Below are 23,220 nucleotides of genomic sequence, written 5' to 3'. Positions count from 1 at the left end.
CAAGAAAGGTCTTTTTTAGTTTTTTGAATAAAAATTGTTTTTTTCTGCTTCTGTGTTTTTATTTTACGGAATGCTCTTGGTCCTTTACACTTAGTGATGGAGGCCATGTTCAGTACTGTGCCACTTCCACTTTTGCAACATGGCTTATTTAGAGGCAGACAATGGGAAACAACCACAAGCCCCTTCGTCAGCCACTGAAGTTATTCCCCCTCACCACTCCTTCCCATTGACCTTGCACTTGCTCCATGCCACCTGCAATAAAACCAAAAGCCTCACCGTCAAACCAGCACATTCTTCCTATCCAGTACCATAATTTTCCATGCCCACATTTGTGCCAAACAGTACGTACAGGAAAACAACAATGCTATCCTCTTAGCAGCTCCCTCCAAGGCATACTGCAGAGTTGATTGAACTGCTACCTGGGGTGCCGCTACGATCGCAGCCATGACATAACAAATCAAAACGATTTACAAGAGATGGAACCTTCAAATGCACATGAAGACTACTGGCAAACAAATCACAGCTTCTGGCACACATAAGTTAAATTACAAACCTACCACAATCCATCAAAGCTGGCACTCTAAAAATTCTACCCCTATTGTCATTAAAAAAAATGATTTCCTGGGTCGTAAGGTGCTTTTCATTTAACCTGTTCCTTCAACATTGCTGCTGCCTTTTAAGGTCTAGGCAGTGTCAGGACTTTCTCTCAGGATCTTCATTGCACCCAATAGAGCGCCTTCAGCAGTGTCCGGAGTCTGCCCTCTCCATGGTAATGAAGACGAGCAGGAAGTCCCAATGCTAATTATGTTTCCTGATTGCACCTGATCAGTGCTGGGAAAAGATGATGTGCTCTCTTGTGTTTTTTGGAAGAGCAATACGGAAGTAACAGTATCTGTTACAAACACAGCAAAGTAACGAGCACTATTTTAGATTTTTAAAAACGGCATAAATTGTATTGTGCCAAAGGGGCATATCGGAGCCGATCTTTTTGTATCTCTGTAATTCACTCTGAAGATGCATTGAAACAGCTAAGTGACAGGAAACAGAGCATATTGGTGAACGGTTGTTTTTCGGACTGGAGGGAGGTGTACAGTGGCATTCCCCAGGGCCGGTGCTGGGACCACTGCTTTTCTTGATATATATTAATGATTTGGACTTGGGTATACAGGGCGCAATTTCAAAATTTGCAGATGACGCAAAACTTGGAAGGGTAGTAAACAGTGAGGAGGATAGTGATAGACTTCTAGAGGATATAGACAGGCTGGTGGCATGGGTGGATACATGGCAGATGAAATTTAACACAGAAAAATGCGAAGTGATACATTTCGGTAGGAAGAACGAGGAGAGGCAATATAAACTAGAGAGCACAACTCTAAAAGGAAGGGAGAGATCTGGGGGTATATGTGCACAAATCGTTGAAGGTGGCAGGGCAGATTGAGAAAGCGGTTTAAAAAAGCATACAGGATCCTGGGCTTAATAATTAAAGACATAGAGTACAAAAGTATGGAAGTCATGAACCTTTATGAAACACTGGTTTGGCCACAACTGGAGTATTGTGTCCAGTTCTGGGCACTGCATTTCAGCAAAGATGTGAAGGCCTTAGGGTGCAGAAGAGATTTACTAGAATGATTCCAGGGATGAGGGACTTTAGTTACATGATTAGACTGGAGAAGCTGGGGTTGCTCTCCTTGGAACAGAGACAGTTACGAGGAGATTTGATAGAGGTATTCAAAATCATGAAGGGTTTAGACAGAGCAGATAGAGGGAAACTGTTCCCATTGGCAGAAGGGTCAAGAACGAGAGGACATAGATTTAAGGTGATTGGCAGAAGAACCAAAGGTGACATGAGGAATTTTTTTTAAAAAACAGCGAGTGGTTAAGATTTGGAATGCACTGCCCGGGGGGTGGGTGGGGGGGGGGTGGTGGAGGCAGATTCACTCATGGCCTTCAAAAGGGAACTGGATAATTACTTGAAAGGAAAAAATGTGTAGGGCCATGGGGATAGGGCGGGGGAGTGGGACTAGCTGGATTGCTCTTGCATAGAGCCAGCGGGACTCGATGGGCTGAATGGCCTCCTTCCGTGCTGTAACCTTTCTGTGATTCTATTCAGAGTCTCAGCAGCTTTAATCTTATTTTTGGGACAGATGTTCATCATACAGTGTTAGATAATGAATTGCACTGTGATGTTTATGCAGTCTGATACATAAATCTTATGAAAAGGAATCCCAGTATATTCTTGTGATTTGCATTAAAGATTGAAGTATGCTTTTCTGTAGAATAATGGATTGTCTTTATATTTTCACAGTGCTATTAGAGAGCTCACAGCAAAGACCCTACATAACCTTACTCCACATGCTCCAGAATACATGGCAAACACTGGTGAGTGGCCAAGTAAAACTCAGATTTTTTTCTTAAAATAAATAGTATTGCAACACATGCCAACAATTAACGATACACCGATTTATACAACTGTTTTACCGTAATAACATTCAGTGTCATTTAGTCTTCAGGAAACGGCAATTAAAAAATATTTCCGATGAAAGGTCATCAACCTGAAACGTTAACTCTGTTTCTCTCTCCACAGATGCTGCCTGACCTGCTGAGTGTTTTGTTGCATTTTCTGTTTTTTATTTTATAATTGAAAAATAGGTCTGATTCTCAATGGGCTTACACAGAAAATACTATAACCTCCAAATCTAATCCTGATGTTATTAAAAAAACTTCTTCCATTGTTCCATTCTGCCGATATCAAGTTTTATCCCTGTTAAATCCATCAGATTATCTGCATCATTGTGTTCATTATTCATTTGTTCCTAAGAAAGGTGATCCCCTCATATTTATAATTACTGTCCTATTGCCTTTGCATCAGAACTTTCTAAAGTTGCTGCTATCTTTCCATCACCTTGAAACTTCTGGTTTAATCCATGATAACCAGTTGTTTTTGGTCATCTTATAACCCATGTAATATTCCTCTAGAGCTGTGCTTACATAGAATTACATGGAATTTACAGCACAGAAACAGGCCATTTGGTCCAACTGATCTGTGACGATGTTTATGCTCCACACGAGCCACCTCCCACCCTACTTCATCTCACCTGATCAGCATATCCTTCTCTTCATTTGCTACTTGACATCTCCAAAACCTTTAACAGGCTCTGGCACCTTGCAGCTTTTTGCCTTCCTGAAATCCTATATTTCTGTTCTCCTCGCTGGTGGTGTTTGGTTGATGATCTAAAATGTTATTATGTTATAGTGAATCATGCCAGAGAGTTTGTTACTGTATTATGGAGACCATTCTGATTACTTGCAATAAAAAAAAGTCTACAAGTGAATTCTGGTAGTTGGGTCCATGACACTTTGTCACTAGACTTCCATTAGGGCATTCCCACTTTTGAACCATAGAGGTTTACAGCATAGAAGGAGGCCCGTCATGTCTGTGCCGCCTCTTTTCTAGGACAATCCAAAACTAATCCCATTGCCCTATATCTTCCTCTGCTTCAAATGTTTGTCTGTTCATCCCCTAAAAGATGCAAATGTCTCTTCCTCAGCTACTCTCCGTGGCAAAGCATTTCATGTTCCAACAACCCTCTGCATAGAGATTTTGCCTCATCCCTCTCCTTACTCCCTGAGTTGCAATTTAAAATTGATGCCTCCTCCTCACTGACTCACCAACCAGGGGAAATAGTCTTTCAGCATTCATTCTATCAAAGGACTTCATAATTTTAAAAAATCTTTATTAAACCTCTGAGTCTCCAGCAGCTCAACTGTCTGCTCACAACCATAATTTTTCTTCCATGACAACATCCCAGTGAATCTACAGGATGCTGTCAGAGAATCAATGCTGCATGCGCTCTATGTATTTATTGTCCTTTCTATAATGGGGTGCCCAGAACCGCACACAGTATTCTAACTGTGACTTAACTGTTACCGTTACAAATTTGGTTGGTTGAAGTCATCCATTATTGTGAGAATATTATCTGCACATGCCATTCTTATGTTGTTGTACAAGATGCTGTCATTACATAGAATGTACAGCACAGAAACAGGCCATTCGGTCCAACAGACCCATGCCAGTGTTTATGCTCCACATGAGCCTCCTCCCTTCTTACTTCATCTAACCCTATCAGCATATCCTTCTATTCCTTTCTCCCTCATGTGTTTATCTTGCTTCCCCTTAAATACATCTGCGCTAGTCGCCTCAGCTACTCCTTGTGGTTGCGAGTTCCACATTCTAACCACTCTCTGGGTAAAGAAGTTTCTCCTGAATTCCTTATTGGATTTATTAGTGATTATTTTATATTTATGACCCCTAGTTCTGGTCTCCCCCCTAAGTGGAAACATCTTCTCTACGTCTACCCTATCAAATCCTTTCATAAACTTAAAGACCTCTATCAGGTCATCCATCAGTCTTCTCTTTTCTAGAGAAAAGAGCCACATCCTGCTCAATCTTTCCTGATAAGTATAACCTCTCAGTTCTTGTATCATCCTAGTAAATCTTTTATTGTACCTTCTCCAGTGCCTCTATATCCTTTTTATAATATGGAGACCACAACAATTCACTGTACTCTAAGTGTGATCTAACCAAGGTTCTATACAAGTTTAACATAACTTCCCTGCTTTTCAATTCTGTCCCTCTATAAATGAACCCCAGTGATTGGTTTGCTTTTTTATGGGCTTATTAGTGATTTATGTATTTGTACCCCCTCTGCTCCTCTACCCCATTTAGACTCTTATTATCCAAGCAGTATGTGGCCCCCTTATTCTACCTGCCAAAATGCAATACCTCACACTTATCTATATTGAAATTCATTTGCCAATTACATGACCCTTCTGCAAGTTTATTAATATCTTCCTGTATTTTGTCGCAGTCCTCCTCAATATTAACTATACCCCCCAATTTGGTGTCATCCGCAAATTTTGAAATTGTACTTCGGATTCCCAAGACCAAGTCATTTATGTAAATTGTGAACAACAGTGGTTCCAGCACCAATTCTTGTGGAACACCACTTCCCACATTTTGCCAGTCTGAGTAACTACCTTTAATTGCTACTCTCTGTTTTCTGTTTTGTAGCCAGCTTGCTATCCATTCCGCTACTTGTCCCCTGACTCTGACTCTGTGCTCTGACCGCAGTCATGAGTCTACTATGTGGTACCTTATCAAAGGCCTTTTGAAAATCCAAATATATTACATCTACTGCATTACCCTTGTCTACCCTTTCTGTTACTTCTTCAAAGAATTCAGTAAAGTTGGTCAAGCATGACCTTCCCTTTTGAAATCTGTGCTCACTTATTATATTTTTGGCTTCTAGATGTTTTTCTATTACATCTTTGAGTAAGAATTCCATTATCTTTCGTACCACTGATGTTAAGCTAATTGGCCTATAGTTCTCTGGACTGGTTCTATCTCCCTTTTTAAATATAGGAATCACATTAACTGTCCACCAGTCCTCTGGCATTATTCCTTTTTCTAATGAATTTTTATATATATATATATATATATATAGCAGTATCACTGCTATCTCTTCCCCAACTTCTTTTAATATGCGTGGATGCAATCCATCTGGACCAGGGGTTTTATCCTTTCAAGTTTGATTAGTTTATCAATTATCTCCCCCCCCCCCCCCCCCACTTTCTATCTTAAATGTCTTTATATCTTTTTTGATCTCTTCTAATATGCCCACCATGTTAGACTCCCTGGTAAATACTGAGGCAAGTAATTATTTAATATTTCTGTCTTTTCGCTCTCATTACCTGTGAGTTTATCGTGTGCATCCCTCAGTGGCCCTATCCCTATCCTGATTTTTCGTTTGTTATTTGTGCATCTATAGAATACTTCACTATTTCTTTTTATATTCCTTGATAATTTAATTTCATAGTTTGTCTTTGCCTACCTAATTTTTTTTAAACTTCTTTCCTAACTTTTTCGTATTTCTTTTGTCATCCACTCCTTTGTTGTCTATATAATTAGCGAATGCCTTTTTTTAGTTTCAATTTTGCCCTTATTTCTTTATTTATCCATGGCATATAATTACTAGCTAGTTTGTTCTTGCTTTTTAGCGGGATATATTTTTCCTGGACACTCTTGATCACCATTTTAAATGATTCCCACTGCTGTTCTAGTTCTTTGTTTATTATTAAATTTTTCCAGTTTATTTTCCCTAGTTCCATTCTCATCCTCTGAAAATCAGCTTTTTTCCCAATTTAATATTTTGGTCTTTGTCTTACTTATGTCCTTCTCAATCTTTATCTTAAACTTTATTATGTTGTGATCGCTTTTGCCTAGATGTTCCTCTATGCTTACTTCTCTTATCTGTTCTGGTTCATTCCCCATTACTAGATCCAGCAATGCTTCCTCTCTTGGGCTTTTTACATACTGGGTAAGAAAGGAGTCCTGCACACATTATAAAAACTCCATTCCCTGTACCCCTTTATCTACCTCTTCTTGCCAGTTTATTTAGGGATAGTTAAAATCTTCCATGATTATTATTCTATATCCTTTATTCATTTCACATATTTGCGTACATATTTCTTCCTCCACCTCCTTTCCACTATTCGGCGGTCTGTAGTGTACAGTTATCTTTCTTTAACTGTCGGAGTAGTCTTTAACAGACTCCAATTATAAACCTTATCATTCACCTTTTTTAGTTCTAGCCAGACTGTTCAAATTTTTGCGCTTTGCTCAAATATCATTTCAACCTCCTTGATTTCCAAATTGTCCTGAAAATATAAAGTTACCCATCCATTCATTATCCCTATCTTCCCTGAAAAATCTATACACCTGCATATTGAATTCACTGCCAAGTTCTGGAGGTAGCCACGTTTCCACAATCTATGTACTTTTCTTCTGCTGTTCCGTACGCTTCCATTTCCAACATTTCGTTTGTACTGCTTCTAGCATTCATGTAAGAATACTTAATTGAACGCTAACTTTGCCTCAGTTCAACCTATGAACTAATTTCCTTATTTTAATCCTACTTAGGTGCAGCTCATCTAAATCAAGTAGTGCCTTTATCCACTAACTCATCAGAGTAGCCAGGAAGAAAACTACATTAAATTGCAGTTTACAGTACACTGGATTTAAGGGCCACTTCAAATTTTAGGGCTTAATATAATTCTAAGTGAGAATTGTGGTAGTTGCATGAATAAGAGATTCATTGCAAATTAGCTGAATTGCAGCCTATGCATTTTACATAAAATATGTTTTTAGTTACATTAAAAGTGTTTCTGTTTTTGTTGTAGCTTTGCCTCGATTGTTACCTTTAGCAACAGGCATTGATTTGAACACTCGTCATGGTGCAGTCTTGGCTTGTGCAGAAATTGTTTTTGCACTGTATAAGATGGCTGTTGAGAACAACAGGTATGAGATTAGTGTTTCATTACTTTAAATTAACGTATGTTCTAAAAAAAAGCCATCAATAGAAACAGTCATCTCTCAATGTGAGAATGATGTTAAAGTTGTTGATAATGGAGATCCATGATAGCAGCAGTAAGAAATCTTTTAACTAATGTTTTCAGTTGTAGCTGCTAAATGGAATAACCCAAGAAAGCTCTGTTTCCTAAAAGCTTAAATCTTGTCATATTTTTCTGAAGAGCATTGTTAATTAGTGGGTTAAATTGTGCTCTACTATATTAGTGACAAACGTGTTAATGTGTTCCTTTGAAATAGGTCCACTTTGTTAACAAAGGTGTTAACCTGTTTAAAATAAAGAAATGAGCACTTTAGTTAAAATAGCACACACAGAATTTTGTTTGAATGCTGTAATACATTTGTTACTGATATTGCTCAGCAGAATTTCAGCCCGTAATTCCGTAATTAGATTTTTCTTGTTATTTGTCCTTCTGAGATTTGACTCAAATCAATTTATGTAAATCCTGTTAAGTATCGTTGTCATGTTTTACCTTAAATTTGTATCTCAGGTAGTAAGGAGTAAGTTACAAAGTGATAATTCATTTGAGAGGTTCAGATGTTCAAAGTTTGGGTGTTTTCCAAGCACTGTCTGGACCCCAGGAGTGAACTATTGCTTTCTGGTATCTTTTTATCTTGTTTAATATAGATTATATGTGCTATTAAATTTTACTTAAATTAATTTCTCAGTTAGGAGCAAGGATACCTTAATTCTTGGTCCTCTGTGAGGGAGATCAATCTGCTAGTTTAACAACTATTTTCATTTAACAGAAAAAAATGTTTTTTTTAAGTCCAAGAAAAAATACCAATTTGAAAGGGTAACTTGAAGCAACTAAGTGGTATCTCGTGATGCTGGTTTTATTTTAGTGTTTAGGGATCTGGCTGCTACTGCCACTTCTTCTTGTTCCCCTTACCCACCAAGCCAAACCTCCCCCTGCCTATCCCCGTGCTAGCCTTGAGTCTGCATCTTTCTCTAATTTCTCTCTTTGCTCATGCCCTCTCCAAGCTCATCTTGTCCATGAGACCCACCTCCTGCTCCTTTGACCCATTACCACTAAACTGCTAGCTAATGCTGTAAATGGTCCCCTCCCTTTCAAATCCACCATTACCGCCTCCTCAAAAAAAAACTCACCCTTGACCTTTCTGTCCTTCCAAACTATCACTCCATTTTGAACCTGCCTTTCCTCTCCCTTGTCCTTTTGTCATCTCCCAAATCCATGCCCTTTTTCCCAGCGCACCATGTTTGAATTTCTCCAATCAGGTTTCCTGCCATTGCACTGAAATGGCCCAAACTGAAGTCACAAATGACATATTATGTTGGTGGTGAATTCACCTTCACAGTAGTGTCAGGCAGTAAGTGACTACCACATGCATGCTATTTTCTACATGGTGCCCATGTCGCTTAATTCCCCTCCAAGTCTTTCAGTTAATTCTGGCTAAGTTGGTATTAATTGCCAATTCCTGACTCTCCACATACAGTTTTAGCCACACTTGAAGCAGCCGTTAGTACCACTTCTAACATTTAAAATTAGTTGTAAATTCTCCTCCCTTCAAAATAAAACCCCAGCAACCACTGGAATCCTATCCTCAATGGCGCAGGTCTTCAGCTGTGTATTTTCGGGACTTCCTTTTTGTATAAGATCTGATTCAGATTTAACGCAGTGGGCTAGGTATCTGTGTTTTACTTTGCTTCACTTCAGGAAGCATAATTTGAGCTTCAAAGTGAACAATTTCTGCCAGAGGTAAATTTATATGTTTAAATTATTCTCGTCTGCCATCCAGCGAAAAATAATGTGGGCAGTAACCCAGAATAATTTCTGCTGGCAGAAATGCCGTGCCGTTGTAAATAGGCCCTGTAGTATTTAATTGGTTCTGATGATATTTGATCATAAGGATAGTAGCCTTATATGAACGATGATCTATTACAATATTTTTTTTCCAGTAAATAACTGGGAAACAGCAAGTGTGTTGTACATTGTTAGCTGACTGTTGTAGGATTCTTCAAATTAATTGTTTTTTTTAAAGTGATGCTATATAAAAAGGACAGTTTGCCAAATGTCAAAATTGGTTGTTGCTTACACTTCTTATTTTAATTCATTTGATAGTTGAGTAAATCAATTCAAATTGCGCGGGAGTGCCCTAGAGAGAACCTGTTATTAGACTGGACTATTGACTAGATGCTCGTAAACATATAGCAAAGTCTTTACAACAAAATGAGGAGCAATCATTAGACACTTCAATGCTTTAAAGTTAATATTACCATGCAATTTTATGTCAGTTTTTCAAATTTGGTTCAATAAAATCATGTTTCTCACAGGCCAGTGACTGACTATATTAACGAGAATACACTGGAAAGTCTCAAGAACATTCATCGAAAGGTATGACTCTTGCACTACAACTTAGTAACTAATTTGATTGGTTTGCATTTGACAAGAGTTGTGTAATGTTCACTTTAGGATGAAGTAGCTTCATACCACTTAACAAAAAAAAATTACAACATATTGGGCCAGATTTTACTGGAGTGGGGCATCCCGTGTCGTGCTTCGTTAGTTAGATATTTTTTGTACACGTTTAGGTTCTAAAAAAAAATTCCCACAAAGTTGCTGGAAGTGCAACTGATAAGGGCGCAGAGCGAGGGCAACGGTGCATCTGGGACCTTGGTGAACAATGGGAAAAATAGTGTATCTCCTTAACCAATGAGAATAAATGATTGAGAAATAATCAGGGGAAGGACTGAGAAGGAGGGTGAGTTTGAGTGAGTGAATTCAATGTCAAATCAGGTACATAAAGAGAGGGAAAGAAAGATTGAATTAAGAGAGAGAAGAAAAAAGAGACAGAAAGGAAAAGTAAGAAAAAAAAAATTAAATTTAAATTTTGACATTTTTAAAATCTCCTAAAACAATTCACAAGCTGAAGGAATGGGACTCCACATTTTTAATTGTTCACTTTCTGGGCTAAAGCAGCTGATTGGCAGTTATTAATAATTATCACGTTGTTAAAAGGATACTTACGCTGTTAATTACTAGACTTAACTTTCTGTGGTGAGTTTAATGGACAATTAATGCAGCAACTCCATGAAAATCATGGGGAGGTTAAGTGTGAGATGCTGTTTTCGCAAAGCTAATGGCGGAGTGGCGCAAATCAGCCAGCAACTTGTGGCAATTCGCAATTCACGAGGTATCTCTCGCTACAAGTTGCTGGCTGATTTGCGCATTAATAATGGCGCGTGCCGTTCACATGCCGTTATTTTTTCAGCAAGATCTGGCCCATTAAAATTTACTCCTAGCCAATTTTATACTGGTTCAGCATAAGGCCCTTCCCTTGAAAATAATGGGTCAGAAATCGCGCAGTGCGGTGAGGCAACACTCACAGCAGCTCCTGGGAATTAAATTAACAAAAATACTGCAGGCTCTGTGGCGTCCAATTGCTTGAATTTGAGCGTCAAAAAAAAATGTGCGCTATCAACCCAGCCTCTGAGCAGCCTGAGTTGCCATGCAGCTGGAAAAGTCTGTGATGAGAAGACACGCGTACAAAATCTGTCAGGAAGAGAAGTCACGCCCATAGATTCAGGCTGCATTGCTCAAGCAGGCAAGCAGACTTCATTCATTTGAAGTTAGTATTCTGTATGTCATTGTAAATTTTAAAAAAATTAATTTTTTTTATAAATCCAAAGAAATAATTGAATTAAATTAAAGAGACAGAAGGGAAAAGTAAAAAAATTTTAACAATTTTTTAAATTAAAAAAATTCCAATGACCAAAAACTATCAAAATAAAGAGTAATATGAGACTCCATATTTTTAACAGTTAATTTTTAGTTGTTTGGCAATCATTAAGATTTACTGCGCTGTTAAAGCATAGTTTAGACTTGATATTTTTAAACTTACCTGTTTGGTGGCGTAATTAGTTACTTTCCAGCTGGGTAGACAAGCAAGTTGGCGCTTTTTCAATGATTTCTCTGATTGCAGCGTGCAATGGCCCTTTAATTCGAAGCTGTCATATCGCCTGCGAACCACTAGGAGCGAGTTCCAGGTTTCCGCATTTCACAGCGCATGCGCAAATGCTGGTACTTGCTCCTTCAATTCGCCACTAAAAACGGAGAGCATTGTTAATCTTCGTTATTTAGGGAGCAATTTCTGGCCCATTATTCTTGAAGTACATACAGCAATATTGGTCCCAAATGGAAGTGTATACTGTATAATTGATACTAAAAATTTGCTGCTTAAGGCCTTGATTCATAATCCTAAACCTGTTTTTTGCTAAGTTAATGCTGTCCTCTGTTGGCATTCAAGAATGATACTTGAAGCTGCCTTGCTATTCTTTTTACATTCCATTACTGATACAAATTCCTTGTATCTTTTGATTGTAGACAATGCAAGAAGGCATGTATACTTTGTTAATTTTGTAAAGGAAAAGAATCAGACCATTGTGTATGAAGGCATGCTTTAACCTTTGATTAACAAAACCTTAACAAAGTTTAGGTGAAATGGATTGGAGCTAATTGAGGTTAATGAAATTTTACATCAGTGTGTCACTATGAAGTAAATTCATTGCTGTTCTTGAAGGCAGTGTGGGACATAGAACAGGAACTGCATTTGAATTCAGTTCATACAAAACAGATACAATTTAGTAAACGTATTTTTAAAAAAGCAACCTGCTGCACTCCAAATCAATATCCAAATGTTATGTAACAACCAAAACAGTGGAATAATGTTATGTGTACACACACATACATACATACATACACACACACACATATATATATATATATAATAAATAATGATTAGTTTTAAAGACACTTTGCTTGTAATTCTGTGATCCATTCAAAATAATATTAATAAACATTTTCGACTCAATAAGTCTTTCAGAATGAGGACAGAATTAATTGCTTGTGTCAAATGTACATGTAGTGTCTTAACTAAATTGTATAACTTTTTGTATGATTTAAACAGTCAAAAATCAAGCTAGTGCAGAGAAGCAGTCAGTAAGGTTCTTAGGTTCGTGCAAAAGTCTTGGCAGATGTTTGTGAAGAGTATCTTAAACTGTGATTACCATGAAGCATCAGGAACATTGTGCCTTCTAAAATTGAGTCCTCACAGGGAAGGGTGAGTCCTCTTGGTGTGATCTCATGGATCTTCAACTTGGACGTTTAAAAGGTAGCTTGGCACCTGTCCATCCTATCTGTTGGATGATGGTGTGTGCCATTTTTAATTGTGTATGCCAGGTGCCTCTGAATAATAATTCTGCTTCCTACTGATGTAACTATCATAGTAATTTGAAACTCTGACATTGTTGATTATGTAGTTTTTCTTCAAATGTGTTTTATTTTAAAGAATCTTACAATAATGAAATGCAAGGTGTGCCTCTATTGGAGTTATTTGAGAATGGCTATGCTGATAGTACAGCCAGGGGCCAATTGCAACCTATCTGTCCTTCACATATGGTCCTTAACTGACTTGTTGCTCCATGTGCTTCTGGGCATGTATTCATGGTCTGCCAACTGTAGGATGTCGCCCAGGCTGGGATTCAATGATCTTTCTTCTCCTTTTCATGCTCTTGAACAAAAGAAGGCAAGAGAATGTTATTAATAGGCAGAGTTATTCTAGTTTATGTACATCAAGTGAAAGTGCCCTTTTAAACTGAAGCTGTTGGTTAGAAAGAGTTTTTCCTCTTGTAGGAAAGTTACTTGCATCCACTTGCCAAATGCCCACAGTGGGATGATTGAAATCAGGGGCAGTCTGTGTGGGGAATTGCAGGCACAGACCTGCTTCCCATTACTGTATGTTGCAGCATTTCAGAAAGTAGACTTTGGAAAAGACATTCGTTGGGATTATTTTCTGTGCCAAATATTAGTGAGCAACACAGTTTTAGATTTTGGTTTTGCCATCTGCCAATGAAGATAATGGTTATGTCGATTTCAATTAAGATGGTCATGAAACTCTCAGGTCATATTTCTATTTACATTATCCATATTTCTGTTTATGTTCTCTCATCATATGTGTGAATATAAATGGCGAGTGAGGCTGCTGTATTCGCATTGGGAATCATCACCAGGCTGATCTTTCAGTCAAGTCTTCCTCATTTCTCTTTTCTGCTTCAATAAGTAACCAAAGGAACATCCAGCATATGCCTACCTCCTTGCTCACTACTATCTACGTAGTAATAGTAAACAATTTTACAACACCAAGTTATAGTCCAGCAATTTTATTTTAAATTCACAAGCTTTCGGAGGCTTCCCCCTTCGTCAGGTGAACGATGTGAAAAATCGTTCACCTGACGAAGGGGGAAGCCTCCGAAAGCTTGTGAATTTAAAATAAAATTGCTGGACTATAACTTGGTGTTGTAAAATTGTTTACAATTGTCAACCCCAGTCCATCACCGGCATCTCCACATCATGACTACGTAGTAATAAGCAACCTCTTCAAATTCAATTTGGCAAGCCTTTCCATTTAATTGTTTTACTAATTAGAATTGGTACGTCAAGCAACTTTAAACTTTCTACTGCATGTATGCTAACTCTAAACTGACCAATCTGACCTTGTGTTGTAATACTAAAATGCACAGAGATACAATTTGTATTTGCTTAATGGCTGTTATTTCTTTTCAGCTTTACAACTGTCAATTATACAGGTAAGAGTTTTTTTTACTTATCATTCATTTCAATTTTTTTTGTAATTATTGAGGCAATTGCATGTTATCAGCATTATTTAATACAGTCTGTAATTTTTCATAATACACAGCACCATTTTTGCTCACTTTAATTTAAAAAAAAATCACAATATATGTAATGTAAATTGAAAATATAACCGTGGTAAGGTGTCCACAACCCTTTCATAGAATCTTACAGCACAGAAGGAGGCCATTCGGCATGTCGTGCCTGTGCTGGCTTTTTGAAAGAGCTGTCCAATTTAGCCTCATTCCCAGCATTTTCCTCATAACCTTGCAAATTAGTCCTCTTCAAGTACATGTCCAATTGCCGTTTGAAAGTTCCAATGGAATCTGATTCCACCACCCTTTCATGTAGTGTGTTCCAGATCTTAACCCTCTGTGTGAAAACATTTCTCCTCATTTCCCTTCTAGTTTGTTTGCGAATTATTTTAAATCTATGACCTCTGGTTACCAACCCATTTGCCAGAGGAAACACTTTCTCCCTACTTGCTCTATCAAAACCCCTCATAATTTTGAATACCTCTATTAGGCTTCCCCTTAACCTTCTCTTTTTTAAGGAGAACAATCCCAACTTTTCCAATCTCTACACAAACTGATGTCCCTCATCCCTTGTATCATCCTGGTAAACCTCTTCTGTACCCTCTCCAAGGCCTTACCGTCCTTCCTAAAGTGTGGTGCCCAGAATTGTACACAGTACTCCAGCTGTGGCCTAACTAGTGATTTTGTAAAGGTTTAGCATGATTTCCTTGTTTTTGTATTCAATGCCTCTATTTATAAAGCCAGGTATCCCATATGTTTTCTTAACTGCCTTATCAACTTGCCCTGCCACCTTTAAAGATTTGTGAATATGCACCCCCAGGTCCCTCTACTCTTGCACCCCCCTCAAAATGGTACCATTTAGATTATGCTACCTCCCAAAGTGTATCACTTCACAGTTATACACATCAAATTGCATCTGCCATGTGTCTGCCAATTTCACCAGTCTGTCTATGTCCTCCTGAAGTTTGCTACTATCCTGCTCACTATTTATTACGCTGCCAAGTTTTGTATCATCCGCAAATTTTGAAATTATACTCCCTATACCCAAGTCCAGGTCATTTTTATATATAAAGCAAGAAAATCAATGGTCCTAATACCGATCCCGGTGGACCCCACTGCATACTTCTCTCCAGTCAGAAAAACATCCGTTCACCACTACTCTCTCTGCCTCTTATCCCATAGTCAATTACGTACCCAAGTTACCACCGTCCCTTTAATTCCATGTGCTTCTATTTTCCGAATAAGTTTGTTATGTGGTACTTTATCAAATGCCTTTTGAAAGTCCATATACACAATATCTGCACGATCTTCATCAACTCTCTCTATTACTTCATCAAAAAACTCAATCAGGTTAGTCAGACATGATTTGACTTTAACATCCGTGCTGGCTGTCCCTTATTAACCCATGCTCCTCCAAGCTTTATCTTTGACTTAATATTATCTCTTCAAGTCATATTAAACTGATTAGACTGTCTGACAGCTTACACTTTAACATACTGTAATGATCATTCTTCCTCTCGGTCACTGTACATGCCCAAACAACCCACACATGTAGCCTAAAATTTAAGGAGTCTAGTTTTCCATGTTTCTTTTTCAGTGTTTATTTTTAGCAATTTTTGTGTTTACACCAAAGCCGGTGTTTTTATTTTGAATTTTTTTAAAGTCATTATTTAATGCAAAATCAGGTGAAGACGGAAAAACCTGAAGTATCCGCTTTAATTCTGGTTGCGCTTCTGTTCACGTACCTCGAAAAACATGAGAAAAGCTGAAGATAGATTAAAAATAGAAACCTCATTAAACAGGAGCCCACGTGCTTTTGTGTACCACATGTTTCCAGACTCTTTCTATTTATTAGCTCTAGTCATATCTGTTTAAGTTTGGTGTTTGGTTTGCTGCAAATGCACAAGTTCTTCTGACTTAAGAAAAACTTTCTAATCAAGGTACTATCAAGGCAACTAGCAAATACTGTCCTAAAACTCTGAGGTTTTTTGATGGCCTGAGCTCAGCATGGATATGGAAGAGAATAGAGTTTTTTTGTTGTTTGGGAGCAATAATTAGTTGTATTTCCTGATTTTTTTTTATATATACATTCTGGTCCCTGTTGTGAAATCTCCAAAGCTCAGCTAATAGATAATAAGACACCTGTCCCCTGGTATATTGTGTGCACCAACTAACCCTTAATCGATAGCTTTTAAGTGGGAATAGACCCTTGGGCAGCAATGAAGTCCTTGAATAAACTGGGTTTTGGCAGCATGGGTACGAAATTGGCTAAGTGACAGGAAACAGAGAGTAGTGGTGAATGGTTGTTTTTCAGACTGGAGGAAGGTATACAGTGGTGTTCTCCAGGGGTCGGTACTAGGACCACTGCTTTTCTTGATATATATTAATGACATGGACTTGGGTGTACAATTTCAAAATTTGCAAATAACACAAAACTTGGAAGTGTAGTAAGCAGTGAGGAGGATGGTAATAGTCTTCAAGAGGACGTAGACAGGCTGGTGGAATGGGAATGGGCGGACACATGGCAGATGAAATTTAACGCAGAGAAATGCGAAGTGATACATTTCGGCAGGAAGAATGAGGAGAGGCAATATAAATTAAATGGTACAATTCTAAAGGGGGTGCAGGAACAGAGAGACCTGGGGGTTGGCAGGACAGGTTGAGAAAGTGGTTAGAAAAGCATACGGGATCCTGGGCTTTATAAATAGAGGCATAGATTACAAAACAAGGAAGTTATGTTGAACCTTTATAAAACACTGGTTTGGCCACTGCTGGAGTACTGTGTCCAATTCTGGGCTCCGCATTTTAGGAAGGATGTGAAAGCCTTAGAAAGGATGCAGAAAAGGGTCGAGAACTAGAGGACACAGATTGAAGGTGACTGGCAAAAGAACCAAAGACAACATGAGGAAAAACTTTTTTACGTGGCGAGTAGTTATGATCTGGAAGCAGATTCAATCATGGCTTTCAAAAAGGAATTGGATAAATACTTGAAGGGAAAAAATTTTCAGGGTTGGGGGAAAGAGCGTTGTAATGGGACTAACTGGATTGCTCTTACAAAGAGCCAACATGGGCTCAATGGACCGAATGGCCTACTTCTGTGCTGTAACCATTCAATGAATCGCAGCCGCAAGGTTCTTGGCATTTGCCTGTGGAGTTGCCACATGCTTTATGGTAGACTATCGTGCAGACAACTTTTCATCTACTTAGCTGGTAGAATCCTCCACAAAAGTCAGCAACAAAAGTGATGGACATGGCTGAATCAATTGCAGCGAAATCTCATTAACCAGCACAAGGACAGACGGAGCCACCCGAATCCCAACTCTTTGTCACTGAAACCCTGCAGGCAGCCAGCACATTTACTTCTTCTAGCCAGATCTTCCCATGGTATTTTATATGGACTTAAGTGAATACTGTGGACAATTCTGCTCAAATAGCAATCTCCTTTTATAAGTAGACCCTGTGACGTTTAAATCCCTTGGCACTGCAACAGAGGTAGATACCAGGCTGGCCTTCTGGGCAGCAGATGCCTGCTCTTTATCTTCCACTACTGCTTGCTGCTTCTTCTCACTTGTGAACTGTGTCTCGCTCAGTCATGATTCCTTAAGTTCACATTCTGCATCCTGCAAGGTGTGTGTGGCTTTGCTGGGAGATGTGGTGCAAGTGACGCCAGGTGACGTGAGATACAGGCTTGCTCAGAAACATTGGCTGTGGTCCAAGTCTGTTCTTCCAGGCTTACAAAAATAGAAGAGGGAGCTAAACCTAAATGCTGCTTTAAAAATGCACTTTCAAGCAGTACCTTATTGCAATATACTGTACATGATATTTTTGAGGGTGAGTATGTGTTAGACTGAGTAGGAGAAAAAGACATAACAAAGTCAGGATAGTGGGACAATATACGGGCAGTAGAGTTTTGAATGAGCTGAAGTTTACCAAGGGTGGAGGATGGGAGGCTGGCGAGGAAAGCATTGGAATAGTTGAGATTGGAGGTGACAAAGGCATGGATGAGGGTTTCACCCACCACCATACAAAGGAAGAGTGCGTCAAAATGCAAGAGGACATTAATAAACTTGCAGAATGGGCACGTAATTGACAAATGAATTTCAATACAGTTATTTGTGAGGTGGTGCATTTTGGTAGGAAGAATAAGGAGGCCACATGCTGTTCAGATAATAAGAGTCTAAACGGGATAGAGGCGCAAAGGGATCTAGGGGTACAGATACACAAATCACTAAAAGTAGCGATGCAGGTTAATAAAGCCATGAAAAAGACAAATCAAGCACTAGGGTACATTTCTAGAGGGATAGAATTGAAAAGCAAAGAAGTTATGTTAAACTTGTATAAAACCTTGGTTAGACTACACTTGGGGCATTGTGTTCTGGTCTCCATAGTATAGAAAGGATGTAGAGGCATTGGAGAGGGTGCAAAGAAGATTCACAAGGATGATACCAGAACTGAGAGAATATTCTTATCAGGAAAGGCTGAACAGGCTGGGGCTCTTTTCTCTAGAAAAGAGAAGGCTGAGGGGTTTGATAGGGTAGATGTAGAGAAAATGTTTTCACTGTCGGGGAGTCCAAAACTAGAGGTCCTAAATATAAAATAGTCACTAATAAATCCAATAGGGAATTCAGGAGAAACTTCTTTACCCAAAGAGTGGTGAGAATGTAGAACACGCAACCACAAGGAGTAGTTGAGGCATATAGCATAGATGAGCACGTGAGGGAGAAAGGAATAGAAGGGTTAGATCTAGCAGGGAGGGAGGAGGCTCGTGTGGAGCATAAACGCTGGCATATACCAGTTAGACCAAATGGCCTGTTTCTGTGCTGTAGTTTCGATGTAACCTGTGACCTATATTGGCTCCCAGTCTCCTAGCATCTCAAATTTAACTGTAACTTTTTACAACTCTTCATTGCTCCAACTCTGCCTCTTGTGCAACTTGCAACTCCTTTGCCCCACCATTGGCGAACATGCCTTTCAACCGCCTAAGCCAGACACTCTGGAATTCCGTCCTTAAACCCCTCGCCTTCTCCACCTTTCCTCCTTTAAGACCCTCCTTATGGTCCACATCTTTCACCCTCATTGGCTCAGTTTCCATTTTATTTTGCTTATGTCTCAATGAAGCACCTTTGGACGTTTTTCCATGTTAAAGGCACCATATAATTGCAAGTTATTCTGTTGACAACTGGTCTTCAATGAGTTCTTCTACCCCCATTTAGCAGTCCATTGTGTGGGCAGTAAATCACAGTAAACCCCCCTCTCAGCATTCCGAAGAGACTGCTCCCTCCGCGACACCCTGGTCTACTCTTCCATCACTCCCAACACCTGCTCTCCTTCCCATGGCAGCTTCCCGTGCGAGCGCAGGAGATGCAACACCTGCCCTTTCATGTCCCCCCTTCCCACCGTCTAGGGCCCCAAATATTCCTTCCAGGTGAAACAGCGATTTACTTGTACTTCTTTCAATTTAGTATACTGTATTCGCTGCTCACAATGTAGTCTCCTCTACACTGGGGAGACCAAACGCGTGATCGCTTTGCTGAACACCTCTGCTCTGTAAGCATGACCCTGACCTGCCGTCGCACTCCCACTCTGACCTCTCTGTCCTCTGCTCAAGGAACAGCACTTCATCTTTCATTTAGGCACTTTGCAACCTTCCGGACTCGATATTGATTTCAATAACTTCAGACCATAACCACTGCCCCCTTTTTTTTTGTGGCACTGCAGCTGCTGATTATGGTTCTGCTGTTGCCATTTACAGCTTCCCTAGACCCATGTTTTGTTTCTTAACTTATCCCATTACCACCTTCCTTGCCTTGCACCATCATCCCTTTTGTTATTTAATCACTCTTGCCCTCCACCCTATCACAGACATCCCCTTCCTCCCCCCCCCCACTTTTCCCTGGCTCTGTACTTGCTTAAAAACTGTTAATTCTTTAACATCTTCCAGTTTTGACGAAAGGTCTTTGACCTGAAACATTAACTCTGTTTCTTTCTCCACTGATGCTGCCCGACTTCATAGAATCATAGAAGTTACAACATGGAAACAGGCCCTTCGGCCCAACATGTCCATGTCACCCAGTTTATACCACTAAGCTAGTCCCAATTGCCTGCACTTGGCCTATATCCCTCTATACCCATCTTACCCATGTAACTGTCCAAATGCTTTTTAAAAGACAAAATTGTACCCGCCTCTACTACTGCCTCTGGCAGCTCGTTCCAGACACTCACCACCCTTTGAGTGAAAAAATTGCCCCTCTGGACCCTTTTGTATCTCTCCCCTCTCACCTTAAATCTATGCCCCCTCGTTATAGACTCCCCTACCTTTGGGAAAAGATTTTGACTATCGACCTTATCTATGCCCCTCATTATTTTATAGACTTCTATAAGATCACCCCTTAACCTCCTACTCTCCAGGGAAAAAAGTCCCAGTCTGTCTAACCTCTCCCTGTAAGTCAAACCATCAAGTCCCGGTAGCATCCTAGTAAATCTTTTCTGCACTCTTTCTAGTTTAATAATAGCCTTTCTATAATAGGGTGACCAGAACTGTACACAGTACTCCAAGTGTGGCCTCACCAATGCCCTGTACAACTTCAACAAGACATCCCAACTCCTGCATTCAATGTTCTGACCAATGAAACCAAGCATGCCGAATGCCTTCTTCACCACCCTATCCACCTGTGACTCCACTTTCAAGGAGCTATGAATCTGTACTCCTAGATCTCTTTGTTCTATAACTCTCCCCAACGCCCTACCATTAACGGAGTAGGTCCTGGCCCGATTCGATCTACCAAAATGCATCACCTCACATTTATCTAAATGAAACTCCATCTGCCATTCATCGGCCCACTGGCCCAATTGATCAAGATCCCGTTGCAATCCCAGATAACCTTCTTCACTGTCCACAGTGCCACCAATCTTGGTGTCATCTGCAAACTTACTAACCATGCCTCCTAAATTCTCATCCAAATCATTAATATAAATAATGACTTGGGGAGCTTTCCTACCATTTTCGGTTTTTATTTCAGATTTCCAACATGCACAGTATTTTATTTTGTGTAAATCTATGATTTACACTTGCAACAACACACAGGAATAATTAGGGTTATTGAGCTGGAAAAAAATTCCAAAACTTTTAATAACAGTTAACCTCCTGATTAACATGCCAACAGCAATTTCTAGGTATCATGTCTAGAACATTTACTAAAAAAAAACTACAGATTACTTACATTATTATGCTGCTTAACATAAACATTTGTTGATGCTAAAGTAGCGTTATTTCTGAATCTTGCCTTGGTGGCATGACTATGTGGCAAAACCATCATGTGGAATATATATCATACTAAACTCTGCCGAAAGCACATATTTTCAGTTTGTGTTAAGTATGGCTAATACTATGTGCTGTTTAAAATCATTCAGTTTTACAGTTGACCATAAAGTTCCATTTATTTCTGATTTAATGTTGATAATATAGTGCTTATGTACAATAAATAACTTGATGGATAAAATGTATTGTAGGTTTTCTAAATAACTGTTGAGAACTGCCTGTCCAGATAATTCTGTGTCCCGAATCCCGACGGGATGAGCACATGTTGCAATATTTGTTTACTGTATAACAGTGGAACTGAGTTAAAGTTGCAAATAAAATTCAATGAAAGGATCGATTGAAACTCTGTTGTTAAGAAGAGGTCATTAGTCTGTACCAACAGGCATTCATAGATGCTGGAAATCAACAAATTATTTAAATTTCTGGGGCAACAAAAACAGCTGAGTGTATAAAATGGCAGACAATTATTTGCTGTGATTATGATTTCATGATTTAAAAACTCAATTATCCCTATTGCTTATTCCTTTTCTGTAGAGGGTTGGGTGGAGCATTTATGAGACCAGCAGGTAAGTTAAGGAATATATCATCTTGTACCATCTTGATTGACCATTTAAATGAATATCAGCTGAATCCCAATATTATATTCTAACCAACAATTCATATCCAAGTATTTGCTATTTTATATGCAGTATTATAATATAAGCTATCAATTCATTCTCATGTATATATCTGTCAAAATAGAAACTTACTTGTTTATAATATTACAGTGTGATTCTTGACCAATGGGTAACTGTAAAAATGTAGCAAATCTGTTCCATTTATGTAATGCTGTATTTGCCGTCTGGCCGTTGAGTAAGTGGCAATCAGGTATCCTAATATCTTGCTCCCACCAAATATAATGTGCCTCAGGCCTTTTTGTGAATAATGCAATATTTTTAACTCTGAACCCAGTTGTAACATTCTCTGAACTATCTAGTGAAGTTCCAGATGCTGCTTATAGGGTATGTTTGCATTAGTACTGACAACTCTCTGTTACCTCACCCTGACAGGTTCTGGAGTATTCTTTCAACATACAGAACAATTTGTTTTCCTTCCACACACAGTGCCAATAATGTAAAAATAAAGAATTACAAGGCTAAAATATAATTGAGGATCTCTTGTTAAAGTATAAATTATATTTTAAAAAATATTCAGTTGTAACCTGAATTTATTTTTGGAACATGTCAATTTATTTGGGAAAAAATGAATATTGTTGATTTTTGTAATTCTAAGTGTGATCATCTGGGAAAAAAAATCCACAAAGTGTGATTGACAACCATTTTCCTGTCTGTTGCTTGTAGATAAGCCTTGCTCCATTTCAAAATATTTTGACTCCTGCTATCTAATGTATTAAATGCTCTCCCAACTTACCTTACCCTTTAAAGCGCTGTATGCTATTCACTACAGACGATTTTTTAGGCCTAATATTCAAAAGACAGCAATTGTTTCAAAGCAATGTGTGCTTGAATGATGTAACTCATTTTGTGAATTTAGCAGGGGAGAAATGTTGACCAATATACTACTGCAGCAGAGCAGTTTCTGTCATTAACTCGCTTTAGAAAAATTAAAGCTGCATTCCTCCACAATTAATTCCTTTGCAATCAATTGTATTTTAAATATTAAATAGCTCCTGAAAAAAAAAGTTTAAAATCTATTTATTTTTTGAACAATATAAAATAAATCCTTGCTGAGTTTAATTCAATAGGATTACTTTTAATTTTTCTGATGCTGCACTCATGTTGGTCCCAGAGT

At 38.8% G+C, this 23,220-nt stretch overlaps 1 protein-coding gene across 1 annotated transcript in view; it reads left to right on the top strand.

The window, feature by feature from the left end:
• tbcd (tubulin folding cofactor D) overlaps positions 1 to 23,220 on the top strand; it is a 259,910-nt gene that overhangs the window by 157,773 nt on the left and 78,917 nt on the right. Inside the window, exons 19-23 of the mRNA XM_068004296.1 lie at positions 2,306 to 2,379; positions 7,240 to 7,357; positions 9,723 to 9,783; positions 14,011 to 14,033; positions 21,964 to 21,995. Of these exons, the coding sequence (XP_067860397.1) occupies positions 2,306 to 2,379; positions 7,240 to 7,357; positions 9,723 to 9,783; positions 14,011 to 14,033; positions 21,964 to 21,995 (308 nt within the window). The remainder of the gene's footprint in view (positions 1 to 2,305; positions 2,380 to 7,239; positions 7,358 to 9,722; positions 9,784 to 14,010; positions 14,034 to 21,963; positions 21,996 to 23,220) is intronic.

Source organism: Heptranchias perlo, chromosome 23 (genome assembly GCF_035084215.1).
Source record: "Heptranchias perlo isolate sHepPer1 chromosome 23, sHepPer1.hap1, whole genome shotgun sequence".
NCBI classification, from domain to species: domain Eukaryota; kingdom Metazoa; phylum Chordata; class Chondrichthyes; order Hexanchiformes; family Hexanchidae; genus Heptranchias; species Heptranchias perlo.
This window is presented reverse-complemented; position numbering and strand designations above follow the sequence as displayed.